The sequence below is a fragment of the Toxotes jaculatrix genome, chromosome 5, assembly GCF_017976425.1.
Source record: "Toxotes jaculatrix isolate fToxJac2 chromosome 5, fToxJac2.pri, whole genome shotgun sequence".
Taxonomy (NCBI): Eukaryota; Metazoa; Chordata; class Actinopteri; family Toxotidae; genus Toxotes; species Toxotes jaculatrix.
Window position 1 is genome coordinate 4,059,276 of NC_054398.1, and position 20,075 is coordinate 4,079,350.

The 20,075-nt window shown below is 41.7% G+C and overlaps 3 protein-coding genes across 6 annotated transcripts in view; all 3 read right to left on the reverse strand.

The window, feature by feature from the left end:
* Positions 1-1,165, reverse strand: part of LOC121181656 (homeodomain-interacting protein kinase 3-like) — a 28,841-nt gene extending 27,676 nt beyond the window's left edge. The window contains exon 1 of the mRNA XM_041037674.1: positions 826-1,165. The gene's annotated coding sequence lies outside the window, so the exon portion shown is untranslated. The remainder of the gene's footprint in view (positions 1-825) is intronic.
* Positions 1,166-2,810: 1,645 nt separating this feature from the next.
* Positions 2,811-10,972, reverse strand: tcp11l1 (t-complex 11, testis-specific-like 1). Its single transcript, XM_041037723.1, has 10 exons — positions 10,691-10,972; positions 10,138-10,287; positions 8,384-8,516; positions 8,158-8,278; positions 7,720-7,940; positions 7,287-7,423; positions 6,474-6,652; positions 6,152-6,333; positions 5,840-6,012; positions 2,811-5,709 (listed from the first exon to the last, which is right to left on the reverse strand). Exons 2-10 carry the CDS (start codon positions 10,277-10,279, stop codon positions 5,486-5,488), a joined length of 1,512 nt encoding a protein of 503 aa, XP_040893657.1. The 5' UTR covers positions 10,280-10,287; positions 10,691-10,972; the 3' UTR covers positions 2,811-5,485.
* Positions 10,973-11,488: 516 nt separating this feature from the next.
* Positions 11,489-19,128, reverse strand: LOC121181669 (DEP domain-containing protein 7-like). 4 transcript variants are annotated; one of them, XM_041037710.1, is made up of 13 exons: positions 18,364-19,128; positions 17,106-17,212; positions 16,673-16,858; positions 16,334-16,523; positions 16,137-16,232; positions 15,219-15,409; positions 14,584-14,785; positions 14,124-14,299; positions 13,779-13,937; positions 13,492-13,634; positions 13,205-13,330; positions 12,854-12,929; positions 11,489-11,846 (listed from the first exon to the last, which is right to left on the reverse strand). In XM_041037710.1, the coding sequence occupies exons 2-13, from the start codon at positions 17,170-17,172 to the stop codon at positions 11,635-11,637; spliced, it is 1,824 nt and encodes a 607-aa protein (XP_040893644.1). In that variant the 5' UTR covers positions 17,173-17,212; positions 18,364-19,128; the 3' UTR covers positions 11,489-11,634. The 4 variants fall into 4 exon arrangements, with proteins under 4 accessions (XP_040893644.1, XP_040893647.1, XP_040893646.1 ...); XM_041037713.1 differs by lacking the exon at positions 18,364-19,128 and having other exon boundaries at positions 14,169-14,299; positions 16,334-16,475; positions 17,106-17,317; XM_041037712.1 differs by lacking the exon at positions 18,364-19,128 and having other exon boundaries at positions 16,334-16,475; positions 17,106-17,317.
* Positions 19,129-20,075: the final 947 nt, after the last annotated feature.

Genomic DNA, 20,075 nt, shown 5'->3' on the forward strand with positions numbered 1-20,075 from the left:
AAGGTGCCATACCCATCAGTTTTTGAGGGACACTTGGACAGACACAGCTGTGATGCCTCCTGCTCTATCCTCTCACTGCCAAACTAGGTAGCCTGATATCCCACAGGGCAACAAGATCCAAGCCTGAAATGGAGAGTCATGACACACAGAGGTGTGTGTGTGTGCTTGTGTGTTTGTGGTGTGTTTTGCAGTTGTACAAGAATGCCAGCTGTACACACAATTTGTTACTGATCAATCTAAGAGACAGTTAGCATATGGGAGGAGTGGTTGGTGTGGGTTGGTGTGTGTGGGTGTGTGTGTGTATGAGAGTGTGTACGTGTGTGTTTGGGGGAAGGGCAACTCCAGCCAAGACACCTGTTGAAACTTATGTCGTAAGTGACAAGCAGATAAATAATGGGTTTGTTACTCTGTGTATATGTAAACATACTTAAGAACCAAAATGGCCAATTTATATTTTACAGTGAGCCAAAAGCTGCGTGCTGTCTTATCTCTTTACCTAATAAGTTCAATCTAAGTAAATATTTACAAGGTAACATTAACATCTCACAAAACACAGAGCTAAAGTTTCTCAAAATCTAAACACAGGCGCATGCTATGCACAGACCTTTGAACTGAACCAACTATAAAGTCATTAGCTTTGACTAACTCGCTTTCGCTACTAACACTTGCCAAAGGGAACAAACTGAAGTTGGCTAGCTCAACAGTTAGCTAACTAGCTAGCTACGAAGCGAAGTCCTATCAACGTTAAATTCATTAAACAGCCAAACCACAGCAAGACGCAGAAGATGTCGTTGACAGTTAGTCTGGCCTGATAAGGTGACATACCTTCAGTAAGACCAGGAAATTTTATCACCCAGAGCGTCAAGGAACAGGCTAGCAACGAGGACCCGCACCACAGTCAAATCCTGCAACGATGCTGCTGTTGCTGCTGCCATCTTGTTCAACGACGAGGAGAGACCGAGCGACTTTTCGCACATTTGAAGCTCCAACTGACACAAACAACTCGATCTTACGAAAGCCAGTCACGACCCATGGTTTCGACGGCCGTCTGAGGTTTCGCCGAACGCCGCTCTCGAGCCTACTCAGGACGAGGATCCGTGTTTCTAAACTTTTTCATGTCAATACGCCTCGTCCCCGACGCGGATAGCCGCTGGCTGCTAGCTGCTGCTGCTGGTTCGGTAGCTTGTTGCTTCTCCGCATGTGTGGAATGTTGGGGAGGGGAGGGGGGGGAGAGAGAGAGAGAGAGAGAGAGAGAGAGAGAGCGCTATAAATGTCACACTGTAAAAACATTACACTTCCATGATATGTTACTCCATCAGATAAATTTAGAGATGTTCTAATTAAAACCTTTTCTGAACTTTATTTAAAATTCCTAGTTTATTTACTGCACTCAAAAAATCTTTGAGTGACTGGATACATAAAACATGACTGGATGAAGTTCCCAGGTTCACTTCATGTCAGTCAGCTTTGGTAATTTGACTATTGCAAATTCACGAGGGTATTTGCAAGACTAAAATAGTGGCATTGTGCTGGTATATATTATACTTATGAATAAAATTGCACAAAAGTTGGTCCCAGACAGTCCATTCTGTCCAAGTGTAATTCTGCCAGCATTCATTTTATTATTTACACCTGTGCTTTTCCCGCTGTGGCAAAATGTCTAAAAAGGGTTCATTCCATTATACGGGTAACAAATGTATGAAGACATGCATGTTGGGAGAAATATTCTTGCCATTATTCTAAAAGTCAAATCATATTATCACATGCCAGTAAAGCACAGGGCCCCACCACTAAACAAGAATTTAACAAATGTCTCTCTGGATCTATCACTGAATAGAGTATACACAGTAAACACATGGCTAAACTGGGCCAGTTTCACCTTTTAACTGGGATTCACAAAAGGTCATTCAAATTCCACTCATAAACAAACCAAATCAGGAGGGCAGAGAGGTGCGACTGTCAGCTAGTCACTGAGCTCACAGACAAACCTACTACTGTGTATTATGACATGATAAAAACATAATCAAATTAGCTGGTGAACATCTACTTTTACAAACTTCATGGTTATTCACGACAGGATGCTACATGTCAGCAGCACAACAAAATGCAACACGTCTTTAAACGCACAACAGTGACGAATTCTCCACCATTTGTTGTGTTTACTTTTCTAATTGTGTCTATTTTCTTCTTATCATGTTGTTACACTTTGCATTGTTATAATTGTTATACGGTTCTCTTTGCAGACAAGCTCAAATACATAAAAAGGTAAAAAAAATCTTAAGACATTACATTGGCACATACTGTATCTAGATGTTACATAGTGATCCAAGAATTTTCCATTATTTCAGGCCCATAATGCTGCCAATAAAACTCATTAATTTAAAAATGAGTGGAGTGGAAGCATGGTAACAATTCACAAGTGTGCTTAACATTGTGTTTCTATTATGTCATTAATACAGCTCCCAATTGCATCGGATTGTTAACTGAAGTTATGGCTCCACCTGTCTTCCCATATGTGTATTCCACACTGACAGCTTAAATGAAATTATAGTGACTGGTCCTTTTAGTCATTTTTATGTAACACTCAATGTTACACTGATAGTTAGGTCAGCACTAAATTATTTTCTATCTGAAGTGGTTACTTTATAAGCCTACAAGGTCGCAATCGTAAAATTATCTAGACGTTTATTTCAATAAAAAGGTGATGAAGAATCGTATTACCTAGTTTCACATGGTTTTAAATGGTTTTCTCTCTGGGACAAAGTCTTGCTTTAAGATGTAGCAGGTAAAAATTGACTCAGCTGTTTGGGACAAACAATGCTTTATTGGCATGTTGGATGAACATTCAAAGGCAAATATCAGTGGAGTTGATGTGTTGTCAATGAACATGTGTTATTCATTTGGGGAACAAGCGATGTCTTTATGCCTGGAGGGGTCAGGAAATGTTACAGCCGCTGTAACCGTCCTGTGGCAAGTGTGTAAAATCTGCATTAGAAATGTCAGACCCAAAAGCAAAATGTTCGTCAAAAGTAAATGTTCTAAACATCTTATAAACTTATAAACCATCGGGAGTGTTATAAATAAGTTAACTTAATTTAAAAAACTAAGTTACAATTAAACAGTTCAAGTTGGTCCATAACACCAGTCTGGTGTCCCATCAGCACAACTTATTCTGGTCTGGTCACGTTCATCTGAAAGTATCTTATTTGTGTACATACAGTGGATATAAAAAGTCCACACACCCGTTATGTTCTTATTTTTGTGTGGCAGAGTTTAAAAAGCTGAAGATACACTGCAGTGGTGATTCACAAATTATGGACTGCACTACTCATTTTTAGACCGACTTTTTATGAATTCAATGATAACATTTAGACACTGGTCATGGTCTCTGCTGCACTGCAAATCTTTTAATCACTTATGAGTCAGTACAAATACTCAGGCCCTCAGAGAGACTTTCAACATCCATGTTTAAGGCCACCGGGGTTTTAAGCTACGGTCTGTTAAATAAATGGTTAAAATTTTGGGAAATGTACTTATTTGCTTTCTTTCCAAGAACTAGACGAGAAGATCAGTTCCATTGTCTGTACACAACGAACGAAGCGACAGTCAGGAGTCAGTTAGCTTTGCTTAGTATAAAGGCGGGACATGGCCAAACAGCTAACCTGATCCTGTCCAAAGATTTTAAAAATAAATAAATAATAAAAATATTGGCATGCCACCACCTCTTTAACTCACTTATCAATACATTCACGGAAATGTAGAGATAACTAGTTGTTTTGTGAAAGATGCGGAGCTCTGTTAGTCTGATAAGCCCGAATAAGAATTATTTGATTTAAAACCTGAAAAAAAAAAAGAAAAATAAACGGCGTAAAGAGTCTTTGTATCCACTGTCAAAGTATTTCCCTACAGTTGTAGAATAAAAGCCAGCATGCAGTCATCTGTTGTCTTGTTTGTTCTTTTTAACCTGTATGTGCTATATAACTACCTATCCTTTCTGAGCATCCATTAAACTCTGTCAATAGCATAGAGTCTGAAAATTGTCATCTACTGAAAGCTGTTATTGAATGCTCGGAGAGAATTTGTATTTATCAAATGTCCAACTGTAGGGAATCAGTCTCGGTCAAAAATTTAATGAGCAGTGTCTGTCTGGTCCTACTTTCTTCATAAGAAAAGAATGTTCTTAACCTAGGAAACGACTTTAATCTCTGAACTCTCTCTGAACACAACTCTCAAATACCATGATCCTTCCAAAGACATAATAAGTAATTAAACCACTCATTTTCACGAATGCAGCTGGTTTTTCCAATGCTTCACTCTGAGCGGTGAGGAACATTATTGTATCTGAGATGCTGCTGAGCAATCAAAGCTAAGCTTTATTACTGCCAAAGTACCTGGTTGTAAATTTGTGCGGGGACAGAGAAGATTACAACATTCATATCTAATGTGTTAATTAGCCTTAGATTTGCTTGTGGTTTGATTTTTAACCTTTTGACAGAACGAAGCTTGTTGTCTTCCTGTTCGCAGAGTTTACACTACGCTAAGCAAATCCACTGCTGGCTATGGCTATTTATTTTCCAGACAGACATGAAAGTGGTACTTATGTTCTCATCTAATTCTCAGTTTGGAAGCTAATAAACATTTTCCCCGAAATGTCGAAATATTCTTTTAACAAGCTCACTGTCATCAAACGTTTCAGAGACATGTAGGTACATTCCACAGAGGAGAGATCCTTTATGGAATGTACCTGCATGTCTCTGCCTGAACGCCATCTCCTGGTAACTCCTGACAGGTTGGGACACCTCTGTGACTCTCCTAAATATGGGCAGAGATAGGGGCTTTTTCCTGGGTTAGGAAGGTTGATAAAACACTTCTAGGCCCAAAAGCAAAATAAATACGCTTTGCTCTGAAAATTGTTGACCAGTGAGGACTGATTTCCCGAGACACTTGATATAAGATGGCCTCCATCCCTGTCTGGTAGACTTAATCTTTATTTAGATATCTTAGAATTTACTTCGTTCTTTTGTTAGTTATATACTGTACTTAGCCGTAGTTTTTTTGTAGAAAGAAATATGTTTATACTATACTGCAAATGATGGTAACCATAATACTAAGTCTTGTTTTAGCATTTGTACTAAAACATAGGTATTGAATTGGCACGGGTATCAAACTGCTGGATGATACCCAACCCCACTAACAATACTGAAAATAAGTTTATGCAAGATAACTATTGCGAGGTCACAGTTACGAGGCCTGAGATTTATCAAATAAGCAACACTGTGAGTTAATGCAACTGAGATGACAGCCAGTGTTTTGTTTTTTTTTATTATGTCGGTTTGAGGTGCACGCTCTAGGAAGGTGGCTTTTCTCTGCTGATGACAGATGAGCATCCTCAACTCTTTTCTCTAAATCTTAAATGTTACTAGTGAGGGTACATTGCAAAACTACAGACCACTTTCCACATCACTCTTATTCCACGCTGCAGTGTTTACATCTCCGTGCCGGGACTCTCTCCTGCTGTCAGTATTTTCTGGAGAATTTTTTGGTAGAAGGGGGAGAAGACCAGCTTGTTGAAGTTGACGAGCCGACTGAAGTGAACAGCGAGCTCCTTCAGCTCCCTGCTGACTGGAGCCAGACCTCCTGGGAGCGGAGGAGGGGTCTTATGTTGACTGGACTCCAGGGAAGCCAGGAGGTAGGTCTGAACCCTAGAGTCTGACAGGAGAGGAGAGGAGAGGAATTCTCTGTCATTGCCAAAAAAAATCTGTACATAAACCCCACAGTCAACCACATGCTGTTGGCTGTGCTCCTAACCCTAAGCCATCATAGGTGTCAGTGATTTTACCCATCAGCTTGCGGACTGTGTTGTCTGGACGGACGGTGGCAGAGATTTGTCCCTTTAAAATGCTCTTTCGTTCAGCAGAGAATGGAGAGTAGCCGTGTTGGCTCAGACACTGACTTAGCTCGACACACAGTTTCTCTCCGATGGTCGCTAAGGCCTCCTGTGCACTGAAAGACCTTAGGACAGGCAAGAGGAAGTTATGTAAGTGTAGCAACACAAATGGGTAAGGTAACCCTCACAACCAGCAAAGGTGTCCGGTGTTATTAAACATACAGTATGTGCGATTGTTTACAACAGGAGTGAGTGTGTACTCACGGTGTGTACATGTCCGCAAGCATGGCGTTGACAGTGTTTTTAAGAGTGTCCATCAGCCCCGGCAGGCCCGAGATGGCCTCCCCTGTTGTAGTGTAGACGATGAGGAGAACAGAGGAGAGCAGAACTAACCGATCAGCCTCCTGCTGCATCTCCTGGAACCGAACCTGATCCATCAACACCGTCTACAGGGAGGAGGAGACGAGGGATTCGTTTTACAGAGGCAGATACAAACACAAGAGATGAGAGGAAAAAATCAGTGGAGAACAAGATAAATAACTGAGAGAGAGACCCAGTGATAGGCTTCAGGATTGAGGGAGTGTACCTCTGGGAAGGGGTCTGAGGCGTGGTCCCACTTCAGCAGGCGTAAATAGGCATGGTTATGGACATTAAGCGGGAGGAGTGATGGAGGCTCACATGAGGCAGCACTGGAACCATCCACCTCAGCCTCTCTCAGGCATTTCACCGTATCCTCAAGCCACTTCTCAGTGTAGTCTAAGGCATCTAAAGAACAAAGGATCATTTTACTGTGTGTCATTACTCATCACTACTTACAGTGCATTTGTGTTGTTTTCTTTATTACTCAGCATGTTAAAATTGCTGTATAGATTTTTAAATAAACCAGATTGTACTGTATATCAGTTGCTGCAACAATTACGTTCGCTGTCTTTTAATAATTTCAGTTATTTTTCTGATCAATTGATTGCTTTGTCTTTCAAATGTCAGAAAATGGTGAAATTCACCCAAAGCCAAAGGTTAGGATGTGTTCTGCTTGGTTATTTGTGTTCAAGCTATCAAAGATACCAACCCACAACCAGCCCAACGATATTAAATTTACAGTGAGTAAGCAGTAATTCCTCATATTTCAGATGCTGGAACCAACAATGTTTAGCTTTTTTTATTTATTGATAAACCATTTAAACAATTAATCAAAAGAATAGAAAATGGGGTTGATCAGAGCAGAGTTTGTGATTCAGATTTCAAAGTGCAGCATTTAAGGGGGGAGTAGCACAAATGGATAGAGGAAGTTCTTACAATGCAGACATACACAGGACTGACTGTTATCTTTGCTTTACATTAGATGCAAGCACATAAATAAACAATGGATGGCTAATTTAGTCGATGAAAGCCTCCTTACTTGGTTGTTTCTCCAGAAACTCCTGGAATTTGTTCCTCTCATACTCCACAGACTGCTGCATCAGATGAGGCCTGATGCTGCTCAGAGCAAAGTTAGCCATGTCCACCTTCATCAGGTCCAGAACTGAGAATATAGCCCTTAGAGGGGGAAAAACAGAAAAATAAAGAAACTGGGAAAACACAAATACGACACTTAGTAAGGTCCCACTGAGTCGCAGTTCTACTTTTACTGTAGTTTACTCTCATTAAACCTGTATTAAAACTGGGGACCAGCTAGTTTGTCTCTTATCAACATCAATGTCAGTTAACGTCACTCCAGAACAATCTGATTTCTGCTCTGTAATGGACTGGAATGAAATTACACACTCTAAAAATAAAATAAGGCCTGGAACATGTAGAGCTAATAATAGCTCCTCTCTTGCCTCTTGGCTTACTTCAGAAGAGGCACAATATCTGTGATCTCCTTTAGCTTATTGATGTCCTCGTCTCTGCAGGGGGCGCACAGCGAGCCCATCATCCCAACGATGAACTGGGAAAGACGACCGATGTCGAGAGTTCCATTCTCAGCCTGCTGCTGGATTAGAGGCAGGTCCAGAACCTCCTCGATACGGGAGCGCTGGGGACCATGGCCCAGGAGCAAGAAAGACAGTAGTGTCTGGATAAGCAGAGACAGATTGGAGACAGAATGAGTAAAAGTAGGGAGGGATGGATATCATATCATATCAAATGTCCAAGTTGGGTAAAGTCCTGCTTCTGTGACCTTTTTAAAAGTACAGACTTCTACAGGATCATATTTGAAGAGTGAAGGTTGCAACACTCTGGAAGGTCATCAAGATCAGATCGTTTCCTAAATAAAAGGAACCGCACCCCACCTCTTTGATCTCAGCGAGCAGTTTGATGGCGTGTCCGTAAGATGGCGGTTCCTCCTTCAACTGTGTTTCCAAACAATCCCAGAATGCTTTGTGCATAATCTCCTTCACTCTGCGTTCCAAACTGTACAGGGGCAGAGGAAGCACTGTTACTGTTACAGGAGCAAAGAACTCACTCAAACATAAGGACTCAAGTGACAGTAACAGTACTGTCAGATCAGATTCTCACCTTCCCTCAGGAAGCTCCGCAGGTTTGACTTGAAAAGCCTGGTTGACCATTATTTCATGAGCCAAAGCCATGTTGGTGACTCTTTCAGCCGTCTCCATCAGCTCCTCCACAGAGACAAATCTGGGGGGACTGGCTGTGAGAGAGGGAAAAATCCATCTTTAAAACCTTTTTTTATTCCATCAAAATTACAGACATCAGTTTGCACTTAACTCCAAAAGCTAGAAAGCAGAAACTGTTGCCCCGCCAACAAACTGGATTAAAAAACAATCTGAGTACATTATTTTCTTTACTTCCAAGTGGATTTAGCGTGAATGTAGTGCAAGCACTCACATACCAAACAGAGGATGTGTTAATCCCCTCTAGTCATCCTGCTGTCAGGGTATCCACAAAGCACTCTGTTCAGCACACCTGCCTCAAAGCAAAGCCTCTATTCTCAAGTATCGTCCAATTTATATCTCTGAGCATGAACAAGAAGTCACACTTTCCCACACACACTTGTAATGTCTTCATCTGCCAAGCAGAAAAAGTTGGGAAAACACAATAAAAGTCAAAGTGGACTGAAAAATATTCCTGCGCTAAACATCTCATTTGGATGTAATTAGAGATGACTGTACAAAAAGAATGTCTACTCTCAGTTGCACTGCTCCAAATATTCTAGACCTCATGGACAGGGAGTTATTTGTCAGAGGGTGAGGGCCGTGTCTGACATGTTACAAGCCAAGCACCCTGAAGTCTGAAGTCCATTAATGTGGTGTGTCCTGGTATAACAACTGAGTGACCACTCTGAAAATCACGGTCACTGATAGAAATTATTGCAAACCACGTTGTCTTTATTTGTACACGTTGCCACAAAACCATACCTGTTCTTATTAGCTGTCAGGCCAGAGTTGGACATTTTAGAGAGTGATGATAAGATGAGAATTAGAGGAGCTGTGTTATTGAAGAGTTGAGAAAGGCAAGCTCTGCAGACAGGAAGAATTTATTTGCCAAACCCCTGAAGGAACGTGTTTGTGAAGCTGGTATTTTCCCTTCCTAGAACATTCATGTTTCTTCTCATCTGAACAAAAGAACGATTGTTTGTGTTCCCATCTCTAAGTCCATATTTGCGTTAATAAAGAACTGCTAAAGAGAGACAGGGGAACTGAGCTGGCAAGTTGCAGTATGTGATAAGGAGCAGACTGGATCCCAACTGAAGCCAAGGACTTGACAGCTGTGCACAGCAAGTCCAGGTCTAAAATACAGTATGAACAACAGCTGTGAAACTTAAGCTCTATGATGTTAACCCAGGATGTTTCTCTTTGAGGAGATATTTTCACATACAGTTTTATGAAAAGGTTTGGGCACAACAAATCACGCATTTTGTTGATTTTGAAGAGAAAAAAGAATTGAGAGAATTTATCAGATGTGGAATTGACATCAGCTAAAGAGTAACTCATTTTCAATAAGCGTCTGCTGCAAGGGTTATAGTTACTTTTCACGTCACAAACCTTCGCATACAACTGTATGCAGGTGTTCTCTGTTTATCTCGCAGCTAATGCTCACACACTCACAGGTTTATAAGAGTCCAACCTTCAATAACACAGTTCAGCAAAGGCTTAAAAGGTCACACCAGTGGGGAGCTGTGCCTTCTATTCCCACCTCTAAAGACATGTAGGTTAGTCAAACTGGAGACCCTCAGTCATCTCTCTGTGCGCACGGTTGGATGCATGCATGTTTTTTACTTACTATACTGTTAGTTAAAGCCCGTTCCTCACCTTGTGGGGTGTTCCCTCTGTGTGGGCTCGGAGTATTTGCCCGGACCCTAGAGCTCGCTGTCTCCTCGGAAGCATCCTGCGCCCTCTCCTCCTTCGACTCCTTGTCTCCACCACCCTCAAGGTGATCTGCCTCCTTTGGCATGCTAGAGTCTGCAGGATAACACAAGACCGGTTAACACTGAAATCTGCAGGTACTTCAAACACTTTTAATTGTTGAAAGTCTGTCCAAGGTTTGATGAGCACAGTGAAATGGTATGTAACAGCTGTGACTGGGATTTATTCTAGCTAGGCATGGAGTACTTCTACATTAGTGAACAGTGTTTGTAATGTGGTGGGATTTCATGTTTACAGTCCAAACAGAGGGAGAGATGCGGGTTTGTTGTTGTTATTTACAGATGACGACATCACCTAGACAGGTAGAGGAGGGGGGAGAGGAGTCAGTGTGTCAGTGCGATGCTAAGCCTGAGGCGGAGAACACGACAGAGGTAAACACAACAAAGCCTCATGGTACTGTGACGGTCCTCACAGCCTCATCTGCGGCAACGTTACTAACCTTGTAAGCCGGCAGCCCCGAGGAAAGAGGAGGGTGAGCCGTGGAGCTCAGCTTATCAAGCGTTAGCTTTGGTCTGCGTGAGCACGCCTGTCAACAACAATAACACAGCCTGGTGACACAGCTGCTCGCTCATAACCCAGTCACGGCGAAGTTATCACTGTGGCAAATTTATTCACAAGCTCATCGCTGCCAGACACCGTCTTCAGCAGAGGGAGGGCATCGTTTCATCCCGGAAAAACTCGAGCTAATTTACCGTCGCAGCCCTCGTCTGAAGGGTCGCTGCTAACCAAGACACTCTTCCTGTTTTGGGTGGGGTTAACGTGACGTAACAGTCGAGCCCCCTCCCGCGCGCGCACACACACAAACACATTTTTCTTGGGGTCCGAGGCCAGACTGGAAGGTGCTAGAAAACCTTTGGTAATTGATGTGAATGTTCAAAGACTATCCCCCCATATTCACTACTCACTGGGTCACAAAGTCTCACACTACTGGGGCAACAAAAACTACGTCAACTGACCGCGTGGTGGCGCTATGAGACAACTTCACTTTTTGGTCAGCAACTTCTGAACTGAAGTTAGAATTACCTCTTTCCTCCCTTCTATTCTATTCCATTTGTTTTACTTTAACCCTTATTTCCATAAAAAAAAATACATGTTCAAGCTTAACCACAAGGATATTTATGTTCTATATTTCTATTTAGGAGAAACACAGCCAAGAATATTTCAACTGTTTATTTATTTTGTTCAATAACAAAGAAAATACACACACACAAGTGCAATTATGTCAATCTTTCCCTTATGCATCTTTACATGTATCTAAGATTTGATGTCTTCTTTTAAGTCAGTCAGTCTAACTGACCAACAATGTAAAAGAACTCCTCTGAAGCTAATGGTGAAACTGACATGATGATATCAGAGACACAGGCTATGTGTAATATCATTAATTTAAAGCACACTAACAGCAGAGTCACCAAAGTACTGGTTAAATATCTCTGGGTGGGCTAGGTAAAACTGTCTGAGTAGGCGCTTTCTCTCCTTGGCTGAGACCTTTGTGTCCATGTGGATGCTGTTTAGCAGAGCCCACAGTTCCTGGTTGGTGGTCTTCTTGGTAGAGTCAGCGTAAGTCTTGCTGGAAACCTGCTGACATAAAGTAGAGCCTGAATGGCAGAAAGACAACAGAGAAAAAGACAGGATTAACATGGAGGGAACTCAGGATAACATGTTAAGATGCCATACACATATTTCCATTCACACTTTAAAGAAGCAGCAACTGAGTACATATTGTACTTACACATATATTGTCACGTCACAAATACAAATCCAGAAGTACAGAACAACATTACAATTAATGTGTCTCTGGCCACCTGATGAACATCAGTCCAATACTGACTCTCCTTTCAGCTGGCAGTGAACAAGAACTGATCGTAACTTTTCACTTCAGGCAAAAGTGACAACATCTTACAGGAGATGCTTTTAAGGATCCCCCTGCTTCACAAAAATGTTCAACAACAAAAGACACTGTACAAAGAAAAATTTCACATGTTGAAGAAATTTGGGCTCTTCTCCTTCAGTAATTCCAGACTTTTGGAAACAGTGTAGTATTAAGCAATAAATCATGATAGAAACAAATTATATTGGTTTTCTTTTTGCTTTTTTTTAAATTGTGACATCTGTTACTAGACACATGGTGGTATTGCATGGTATTTAAATTTAAATAATACACATCTATAAATGCAACACGGACACAAAAAGCCATAATGATCGGTGAAATCCTCGATGGCTGAGTGGATCCAAAACCTCAAGCACAGATGTGAAATTTTTATTTTTATCTCTGAGCTGTTCCAGGCTATAAAAAGTGTCATGTTGGTGTGAATTAGAGCTTACTGTGATAGGGTGAAAAGTATTTTTGTTTCCTAAATAGATACCATATTTCTCATGGAATGAAATTTGCAGCTGTTACAACAGCAACAGCTACAACCCAGCGTGATGGTAAGATTCCTAAAGTACTATGCAACAACATAAACTGACTTTTAACACTCTCAAATTTTATGGAGAATGATGTTTTGATCGATTATCAATGTGTATTGTGTTGGACACTGCTGTGTGCTGGATTACTGCTCATTACTACCACTCACTACAAGTCATTATTATTATAGTCGTTTACCAGTCAAGTCAGGCTGCTTCCCCTGTACAAGGCTGGCCAGCTTGTCACTCACTCCTTTGTGCAGAGCCCCTGGTATCTGGAGCAAAGAGAAAAACATCTTTGTGCCAAATGATTTAATGGCAGAAAATGGTTTGTCGATGAAATTACGTTTGAAGAATTGGCAGGCTTTTCCATTCAAACTCCCATTTATCCTTTTCCCCAAAGCCCTTATTCATGCTGTGACAGCAATTTTTAAACTATGTTTGGCAAATCAGTTTGAGCAATTTGTTTACGAAACACTGAGTTACATCACAACTGAATGTCAAAGCTCGAACAAGCACCAAACAGTGTATTCTGACACTGTTCCTTCACCTTGAAGATTTCCTTTATGTTGCTGAGCATGAAGACCACAATCAGGTCCTCTTTCTCCTTTGAAAGAGCTTTGCTGTGGACGATCGCTCTGGAGAAAGACCTCTTCACTGCTAATCTGTTTTCCATCTAAAGGTTCAACAGAAACAAAAAGAAAACAGGCAGCTGTGGAGGTGAAGTTCACTTTTACATGCTGCTTCTCAAGGGACCGCATCGCACTGATGACTTCCAGTGTCCAGAAGCTCTTCCTCTTTTAATATCCAATGTAAGATTTAGTCAGCAGCTCTCACCTCCTTATCCAGTTTTATGCCTTGTGGATCAGCTGCCAGAGACATGAATGTAAGCAGCCTGCACAGCTCGTCTCTGCAGCTGGGTGGCAGCAACTTCAAGCACAGCTGCAGAGCTTCAAGAGCCTTATCCAACTTACCATTCACTGGGAAGGCAAGAGAGAGAGAGAGAGACAAATATAAGTGAAACTTAACCTGGACCCCTGGTTCACTTCCAGTCGAACGATGTGAATCTAAATAAGTGACAAAATCCGCTTTTGTCGTGACAAAGCCACAAACCTAGTTCTTACCCAGCAGGTCGGTGATGGCTGTGTAGATGTCAGTCATGCGCTGCGGCAGCAGTGGAGGTCTGTCTGTGTGGCTGTAGTGTTTCACCAGGGTCCTGTACAGCAGCAGCTTACACTGGGCCAAACCACTTTGGGAGAGATGAGGCTCATCACTGTTGTAGCCTGGTGTGAGTACAGGAATCAGAGACTGCATTAGAGCCAGTGCATTACATACGGCAAATAAATTTAAAAAAGAATACTGCATGTAGTCAGCTTAAGAAAAGAAAACAACCCCCTGAAGCTGAATAAACAAAAATACAGTCACACAGAATAAAATCCTGACTCAAACAGGAATGAGTGATGCCCTACACCGACACCCATCCAAACATCTGCCTCTGTCTAGGGTGCTGCTACCAGCTGGGTCTTGGTCAGAGTTCTCCTGATCTTGAGGGAAACAGAGTGGCAGCTCCCTGCTCAGCTCCACCACAGGCTGATCAGAGAGGAAGTCCAGGCAGTCCAGAGCTGCACAGAGCCATTCATCCTCCCTGAACGTGTACAAGGAAAAATGTCATTAGATTCAAATAAATACACTATACTGCTGTCAAATTAGTGATAAGGATAATTTCCACCTGGTGCTGCTCAAAAAGACATTTAGTTAGTTAAACATTCTGGGAGATGAGGATGCTTATTCACTTTCTTCCTGAGAGTAACAGTAGGAGATGGCAGGTACAGGTACAAGCTGCCATACACTGCCTCAGTTTTGAACCTTTAACCACTGATACATGCTTAGTAACATTCATTCAACAGTCAAAACTGTTGCCAAACATACTGAGTCTCCCTGAAGGCCTTGAGGATCTGTCGGTCCAGGTGGTTGCTGCTGAAGATCAGGTCTGTGTTACTGTGAGCCAGCAGGTGTGATGGAGGTGGAGACGATGGGGTCTGGCTGCATTGAAGCACCCCTTCCAGGAGGGGGAGCTCCACCAGGTTTAGCAGCCTGAGCAGGGTCTGCTCTTGCCACACCTCATCTACCACTGCGGAGAGGAGTGAGACCAAAAATTAAAAAAAAAAAAACACTGTATGACTGTATGTTCTTCTAATCCAGGAGACAAAAACATGAACACATTATTTTCTCTTCGTCTCGTCCCTTTGTTAATGTTTAACAGTTTACACTAACACTTCACCTGTTGGACACCTGCTGCAATTTTTATGAAATGTATTTAGTCACTATATCAGTCAGACTCAGCAACTCAAAGGAACTTTCAGGCATTAAGACACATTCCCAGTGCATGAAGGGACAGGTTCACCCCTCATGACCCTTTGTGTAAAACAGAAAAAAACATACTTTTATTTGCTACATCAATAAAACAAATCTGCCCCCATCTACACCAAAATCTCCACCGTGCTTTAAGGAGGAAAAAAATGGCACAAGGTGATGAATCACATGTGATGCCATAAATGACCAACCTGATTGTGGTAACACAGAGTCAGTCTGCACTCTGCTGGGACTCAGACTCAGATTGTCCACCACAGCCTCCAGTGACAGGCTGGCAGTGACATGAGTGTCCAGCTGGTTTGTTTTTGTGGATGTCTGAGTGAATTTGACAGGCGTGGTCATGTGAACATGAGACGCAGTGGGACATGTCTGCTCTTCCTGCCTGAGGAGCAAAACATAGACAGCAGAGAGCTCATGCTGGGAAGCATTTTGAGCCTTCTAGTAGAGGTTAGACTGTACGATACTGAACTGATAAAGATTTGACTTGTAGTGATCTATATCATTTATAGTGGCAGCTTTCCTTTTAATATCTCTGTTTAAATTAGACCATTGCGGGCAATGTTGCAAATCAGGGAACAGGACTGTGTCATGGCAACACTGGTTTTACAGAATTACACATTTAACAACATTATACCACAGAGTGTTCTTACACACAATTTTGCAAGTACACTACTCTTCACGCACCTTCACTGAAGTCAACCATAAGACTTTTGGAAAGGATAATTTGAAAGCTCATTCAATCCAATCAATCCCAATTTGCAGATTGTAAGAAACACTTCCAAATTACATATAAACTATGTGATGTTATCTATGTACTTTTTGATGGAATATGTGGCACCTAAACTAAAGAAGAACAGTTCATGAAGCTGTGTAGATATACACAGCTTCATGAACTGTTCTTCTTTAGTTTACAGTTCATGAAGCTGTGTAGATATACATGGTTCAAAGTATCTAACACAGTAAGTCTACCAAAAACCCTGTCTCTCTGCAGTAACAGTATTTAGTTTTGACATAGTGTTGCTGGATTATAGAATGCATTATATTGACAGGCATTTCATAACATTTTGTGAGCCTCAATGTATTGAAAACCATTACACATGAAAAAAAACCTGTCTGAGGGAGCACTGCAGAAGAGTTTCTGGATCCCATTCACAGGCAAACCTCTCTCCAGCTCATCAACCGAAGGCATGTGAGCATTTCCAAACCTGTGTGCAACATTTAAAAGGCAGATAGAAGTCTACTGTGTTAACACATTCACTGCCCATATGGATGACAGCTACAAAGTGTGTGTGTGTGTGTGTCTAACCTGTAAAGAGCGCTCTTGCTGTCCTGAAAGTCATCCTGCTTCTTGTCTTTCCCAAACACTTTGGTTTCCACTGCCTCAAACACATCGCAGTCCAACAGAGCCTGGCACACACACACCACTTTGTCCCGTGTCACGTTGGTACCTTCAGTTTTAATCAAACATAAGGTCTGAATGGCAACATGCTGAATGTCTTTGGTGTCATAAATAAAAAGAGAGAACAATGAGAGGATGATTTGGGCCTTGTAAAATCCCCAGATGACCCAATTATTTGATATAAAAGTTGAGGAAATACCACAGAATTCTTCCATTAATAAAATTCATTGTTTGACACACACACACCCTCTAAGCCTTTGACATGGTTAATATATTCTGTCAGCACATCAACAGCCTCTGAGCCCAGGAAACAGTCACTGTGAGACTTGAGGTTTACTCGTCTGCGCTTCACCGTCACAGATGACCTGAGGTGGGAGATAAGGCCACTCCACAGGGGGCAAGACTGCAGAGGCTTACTGACCACTCCACGAGCTAAGAGACAGTCACAGAGAAACACGAGCCAAGGAAAACACACTCAGTCACTGTCTTCTTATTTTACAGGCGACCTGTGCAGAGCTGGAGTACACATAAATGATACAAGACAATTTGACTTTAAAAAATATATTTGTGCGTTTGTTTGTTTTTTGCTCATCGTGAAACATTTTCAGATGCACGAGCAGGCCTCCACGAGCTGCACAAATCACAGCACCTTGCTGAAACGCGTCTTTAATTAACTCACCTTGAGGACGCGCACATAGTTTCTCTGCAAGGTTCAACGCCGCAGCTCTTTCCTTTATTGAAGCCATGTTGGCCCAGTAATGGGAAATCAGTCAGGGAAGCACTTCTCTAAAACAAAAACAAAACAAAAGGGTGGACAAGCACAAACCACGTCCACGTTCCATTAGTATATATCATAGACATGGACGTAACACCCGTGACGTCACCTACTGGTTTCGGGGAGTCGGTTTTGTGACCAAACCATGGGCTGCGCCATCTTGGATTTTAGTGGGAGTGTACTTTCCATATTTGGCGAAGAGCCGGTTACTCTACGGGTCAGCCGGCCGCGATCCCGCCCACTTAGCTCGGAGCAATATTTAATATTTACCGGCTTTCACCGCTGCCTCCATCCACTATCCACTTACAGTTACAGCAGCACACAAACAACATCAGCCGCTTACTGGCGGAGCTGCTCTGTCCAGGCAATGTCGGACTTTTTAAACAGAAAAATGAGACGAAATAAAATTGTAGCCTAGTGTTCCCGCAATAAACGGACTCTGAGAGCACGGAACACACCGCAACAGCGTTCCTAACATTAGCTGCTCCGGTCCTCTATCTGTATCAGCAGCGACCATAAATCGGCAATTAAGTCATAAGCCAGCGGCAAAATATGCTAATACATGCTAATTAGTGCAAACATCCAGGTAAAATAGTGAGAAATTTACTTACCGAAAAAACTGTAACACAGACTCCTTCAACGGTCGGTTAGTACAGTCTACACTACAACAAGCCATATTGTCACAAAAACCTATCCGAAAATTGGCAAACAAACACGGACACTGCAGCCCCTGTCAACCGCTGGAGGCCTCTGGATGTAGCCGCCTAGCCCAGCCGATGCTAGGCTAGTGCCTGTCTATGGAGCTGTCACTCAGCGTAATCATGCCCTAATTTATATAAAACACAGTGTTCACGGAGGTGGACACTATCAATAGAGACCAAAAACAAAAAATGTACCAGGCTGTAAATGTGTTTTTTTTTAGGCTGTAAAGTTGGTTATTTTAACATGGGGGTCAATGGAGAATTGCTCACTTCTGGAGCCAGCCCCCAGCGGCAGCCGAGGGACTGAAGCTTTTTGAACGCGGAAGTGATCCTCACTGCTGAAACCTACAACTCCCTCCTTGGTGTATGTGCCATTTTCAATTTACACCGCTAGATGGCACCAATCACTAAATCAGACAGAACTCACTTCTCTGACACTGGAGTTTAATTCTGCTTCTCACCTTTTACTGTTAAGTCCCACGGTGTTGACTTGACTTGAGAGTAGCAAACAGGCTGAAACACATGCTAAAGAAAGGGACATAGATCTGACATTGATCTCCAAAGGAAAATTTTGTGTTTTCTAAGACTCACAGATGGGAGCATTGCTGTTAGAAGGGATGCAGCGGGCATATATGTCAAAGGATGAGAATAAACGATAGTTTTTTTTTTTTTTGTTATCACTATATTTCAACATATTCACACCTCTGTCAATTGAGTCTGCACAGTGCCTCGTTTCTTTGGTTCTTAGCACAATAAATGATAAAAGATTTAGATCAATTATAGTATTGATTGGTGTCCTCTGTGTATTGACTATTTTAACCACATAATTTGTACTTTGTGTTTTTGCACAATGTTCATTTCCATCTGTCCATCAAATGTGCTCAGTGTCAGTCTTCCTCTGATCCCCTGAGGGCCTTGGACACCAGAGGGCGCCGTTGTGCATCACTTCGGCTGGTGACCCATGTTTGTCTTGCTCGCAGGGAGAATCACCAAAGGTAATATTTACCAACAAACCGCAATTTTTACCAGACTGATTCACTTAAAATGAGCAACAGTTTGATTTCCAGTGAAATTATCATTTTCAAAACAGCATGTCTTAGAATTAATGGACAAACTACATTATTGTTTTTTTTTTTTTATTCATGGCATCAAATTGGACATTCATGCTAGCTAACATTGCTTTTATAGGTTAGCTTTTAGCTTTTAGTTTATTTAGCAATGGTCTGCACTAAGTCTGGTGTTAATGGACTGTGATTTAACTTTTCATGAATTTCGTACATAATTTGTTTAATTTAAGTCAAAGTTAAAAGCCTAACACTATATCAGATTTATTTGAAATGTAATGATTTCTAACTGGAAACTGGGTTCATTAGCTAAAACTGTTGGCACATAATGTTCAGAAAATTTAAAGCAGGACAATGTTATCGATGTAATGTTAGTTTGGAAACTCTGAGGATGAATTTAAACTCACAAAGGAGACTAAAGCAACTTTAGCTTACAGTTAACTTTCCAGATAACTTCTCTAAAAAAATTAAAAACACATCACCCCTCATAAAGAAGAAGTTATCAATTATAAAGATCTTTCTACTTTGCCCTTAGCTGCAATATGATCAGTGAATGGGGCAGTGGAATGTGAGTAAGTCTTCACTGATAAATAGTCGAACACCCACCAACATCATAAGACTCCAGTGTGCGGTGTCATGGACATTTTTAGGAAAAGCAAAGTAGTTTAGGTCTGTATTGTTGTTAGCTGCACTGTGATTACATGTATTACACTCTCAGTGCCTTGGGTCAACTTTCTTTCCTCAGTGCATTAAACCGTTACTAACATAACTCACCCAAAGGTAATACAGACGTCATGTTGTTTGATAGAAACGTTCCCATTTAATGGATGGCAGGTCATTTAATTTCTCTTTTCATGGCTTAGAGACAGTGGCTAATACCTGCTCAACTGAATCACAGATGAAGCAAATAAAGGCATTGTGGTTTACTCCCTCACTCACAGCCACGCACACATTCACGCTGTGCACATAAGACACACGTGCACCATCGCTTTGACACACTAACACACGTTCGCACATCCCCTCCCTCCTCAGCCTGGGGTCACAGTGTCATTTTATGATAGTAGCCAATTCTAGCAGGGATCATTTAATTCTCCAACATGATTGATACC